The 4063-nt window shown below is 36.7% G+C and overlaps 1 protein-coding gene across 1 annotated transcript; it reads left to right on the top strand.

Moving 5' to 3' along the window:
• Window positions 1-822: 822 nt before the first annotated feature.
• Window positions 823-3496, top strand: LOC104540952 (prolactin receptor-like; the record flags this gene model as incomplete). Its single annotated transcript, XM_010184878.1, has 3 exons — window positions 823-992; window positions 2238-2407; window positions 3352-3496. Coding segments are annotated over 3 exons (485 nt in total), but the record flags the coding sequence as incomplete, so codon positions are not given.
• Between the last annotated feature and the right edge of the window lie 567 nt (window positions 3497-4063).

Genomic DNA, 4063 nt, shown 5'->3' with positions numbered 1-4063 from the left:
AGCTCGGTAGTTCCCCAGGCCTTCCTTCCGGCCCTTGTAGATGGGTTTAACATTTGCAAGCCTCCAGTCAACTGGGCCCTCCCCAGTCAGCCAGGACTGTTGGTAAATGATGGAAAGTGGCTTGGCAAGCACTTCTGCCAGCTTCCTCAGGACCCTGGGGTGAATCTCATCTGGCTCCATAGACTTGTCTAATTTGTGTAGTAGGTTGCTAACCACCTCTTCACAGATTATGAAGGCTTCACTGTGCTCTCCATCTCTGTCTTTCTGCTCAGCTGACTGGGTACCCAGAGTACTGCTGGTTTTCCTACTAAAGACTGAGGCAAAGAAGGCATTAAGTACCTCAGCTTTTTCCTCATCCCTGGTCACTATGCTTCCCCCCACATGTACTAGAGGGGGGAGACTCTCCTTAGTTCTCCTTTTGTTGCCAATGTATTTATAGAAACCGTTTTCATCGTCTTTAACAGCACTAGCTAGATTAAGTTCCAGCTGCGTTTTGGCCCTTCTAATTTTCTCCTTGCACAGCCTTACGGTAGTCCTGTACTCCTCCTGAGACGCCATAAATTCTCTTATTTTTCCTGAACTCGAGCCAGAGCCTAAATTCTTCAGGCTTTGTATCCTTTATTTTGAGGGGAAAATTCTTACTACAATCTTTAGAACTGTCCAAGGACTCTTTAGTCTGAAAGCAGTTTTCTGATTTTCTTCACATTGCCAGGCATGAAAAATCTGATCCAGCCCTAAATAATGCTGAACTACTAGTAATCAAAGTCAGGTGTCGTAGTCTACCTAGTGTGCAACCTAATCACTGTGATTCTTTCATTTCAGAGAAGAACAAGTGTATGAATGTCCAGATTACATAACTGCAGGCCCCAATTCATGCTACTTCGATAAAAAGCACACCTCTTTCTGGACCATATACAATATTACTGTGAAGGCAACTAATGAAATGGGAAGTAACATATCTGAACCTCATTACGTGGATGTGACTTACATAGGTAAGAGATTAAAAGTATTTTCTGTGGAAACAAATAATTCAAAATTATAGGTTTTGACACAAGAATTTTAATTTCAGCTCTTCTCATATATAGTATTATATCCAAGTTAAAAACTCCTTCAGAACAAATGAGATCTGGTGTAATAATAAATCCATAATCATCCCTCTACCATTTGATTTTCAAAGGAAGCCTAAAAATGCTAAAAGCTTTAAAATTACATTCAAGTAACCATTATTGGTTTTATGTATTTCTTTCACTCAACCCTTAAGAAACATCATTCAGCTAAAATTTTTTTCCACTCTACCAGCAACTGAAATAAAATTGATCTTTTAACTAATAATACTTAAATTTGATTACCTAAAAAGTAGTTTTCAGACCCATTGAAGCTGAATTAGTGCTTTTGATAGGAGTGTACTAATAATCTCTTTTCTTAGACTTTTTTCCACAGAATGACTGTGGACAAGTATTTAGGTTTGTTTTTTTTCTAAGGGAATGGAACATTACCACCAATAACTATTTTGTTATCAAGGATCTGGCTGACAGGAGCATGGCACCTGAAAAAGGGCTGCTGGAAAAAAAGGCTTTACAGTTTACTTCCATGACCTGACTGACTTGATGAAGCTTTGCATCAGACAGTGGTAAAATACATGCAAGCAGAAGCTCCATCTTTGAACTGAGGAAGCTGCAAGCTTGACTGTAGCAGAAACCTGCATTCCATTTTGGTTTATTTTTGACATATAAACAGGTCTTAATATTACTGGTTTGTTTTCTTTTTTAATATCCTTATGTATGCATGTAGGGATTATGCTGTTCTGTTTTCTGAATGTGAAAGATGGGGAGGTGTGGGGCAAGTCTCATCAGTGTTTTCAGCATTCCTAAACATACACACAAACTTTGATAAGATTATAGCAAACCACAGTTTTCATAACACAGCATTAAAGATGCCAACTTTGAAACATAGTTGTGGGGAAAAACAAAAATAAATGGTAATGTAAAAAGAACTTATTTCTGGTGATAAATTATTAAGGCAAATTTCAACCTTAATTCAATAGATTTACTGTTCTTCATTTTTTTCTTCAAATTCACAATCCATGCTTACTATATCAGGAAACTCTTAATCCCTGTGTTCCAGCACCAGTTCTAAATTACTAGACACAATGGAGGTGGCAACTATTTAATATTTCTTCCTAAGATGCAAGGAAAAAATAATTCAGCCTCTTATTGTCAGTTCTTTTATTTTAACAGTACAGCCAGATCCTCCTGTCAATGTAACTCTGGAATTAAAAAAGCCAATAAATAGAAAACCATATCTGGTCTTGACTTGGTCTCCACCCCCACTGGCTGATGTCAGATCTGGATGGCTTACCCTTGAATATGAGTTACGACTAAAGCCTGAAGAAGGAGAGGAATGGGAGGTAAGGACGTTGCAAGATTCTGCTAGATTATGCTTTCTGGTCAATTAGATTTTGTGAGCCAGGTCTCATGCCTGAATATCATGATGCAGTTACACTGAATAGTTCATAATTTTTCGAAATTGCTTGTGTGATCTATGATTTCCTACTGAGAATACTGGTATCTCAGATGTTATTGTGTGATAGCAAGCAATAAAGTACTTATTTTTAATTGTGGGCGTTATATATTAATCATATTGGCATTACAGTTTAAATTGTCCATGCTCATTTAAGCAAGTTTCTTTTGTGATAATTGGTTCTTAATCACAAGCACTTCTTAGCTTACAGAAAGCTTTGCTTGACATTATGTAAAATAATTTTAAATGTGTACAAATAGCCAAAATAGCCAAAATGTGCACAAATAGCCAAATATTAATAATTGTCTATAGCCAGGATCTGCAACTCAAACAACTAGGTGGAAGATTAGAGACTCCGGCTATTGATATTTGGCTGCATCTTCTTCTTGTCTGCTGCAATACTTCCCAGCCATCTCTGTACCTCCTCCTTCCTTCCAAATGCTAATCCGAAGATCCAATCCCACATTCCTTCTTTTCTCTCTGCAGTTTCTTCTTCCATGTCTGTTTCTGTCTTCCTTCTCCTCTTCTCACCATTGTATTTCCCACCATTACCACAGTTCCTTCATGTCTGCCATATGCTCATGATGTGTTTTTGTAATTTAATTTGCACAGTATACCTGAGCCAGATCTTATTCTCACTGAATTATGTTAGAAACCTGAACTACAGAAAGATATGTACCATTATTCCATGCCTGCATAACAGTTATTAGGAAGCTATCCAGATTAATTCTATATTCCTAACTTGGTTATCAAAACTTAAACCTACCTGTGTTTTTAATAGAAAAATGTCTCAATTTTATATGCATTTTATGATTTTTATTTAATTTCCAGACTATTTTTGTTGGACAGCAAACACAATACAAAATGTTTAGCTTAAATCCTGGAAAGAAATACTTTGTACAGATTCACTGCAAACCAGACCACCATGGATCATGGAGTGAATGGAGCTCAGAAAAGCACATCCAGATCCCTACTGGTGAGTGGGCAGACATTCCTTTAGTAATTGCTATTATGTGGTAGTTGATGCAGTACTTTTGTTAGCTGTTCATGGCACCCATGCAAATTGACATCCCACAGGACAGGTAAGAACATCATTGCTAAGGTCTCTGGGTCTCTGCAACATACCCAATTAGCTTTCCTCTGAGTTACTTTTTCAAGTTAAGAAGGTGAATAATTTTCCCTTTCTGTTCATTGCCTCATTTGTTTTCATGATGGTAGTTTTCAATTAAAAAAATACCAGTAAGAATAACCAGTAACCAGTATTAAAAGTGCTACATAGACAGTAAAGAGTGACTACCTTCAGACAGTAATAGCTCTTCATTACTCTTTATATGGAATTAATTTCAAATGAACACCTCAGTGTAAAAAGTGTCATATTACAGTGGAAATCCTTAAAAATATCTAGTCCTAGATAATTTAATCCACCATTTAATTAATCGTATTATATGTATTTGATAATTAAACTACTATAGTATTGGCATAATTGGATTTGAGCCCAATTGCTGTAACTGGCTTTGACAAAATTTCCCTCTTTGTACATTTT

The sequence above is a fragment of the Mesitornis unicolor genome, unplaced genomic scaffold, assembly GCF_000695765.1.
Source record: "Mesitornis unicolor isolate BGI_N332 unplaced genomic scaffold, ASM69576v1 scaffold39615, whole genome shotgun sequence".
Lineage (NCBI taxonomy): Eukaryota > Metazoa > Chordata > Aves > Mesitornithiformes > Mesitornithidae > Mesitornis > Mesitornis unicolor.
The sequence above is the reverse complement of the archived record's forward strand: the minus strand, read 5'-3'. Positions and strand labels throughout refer to the sequence as shown.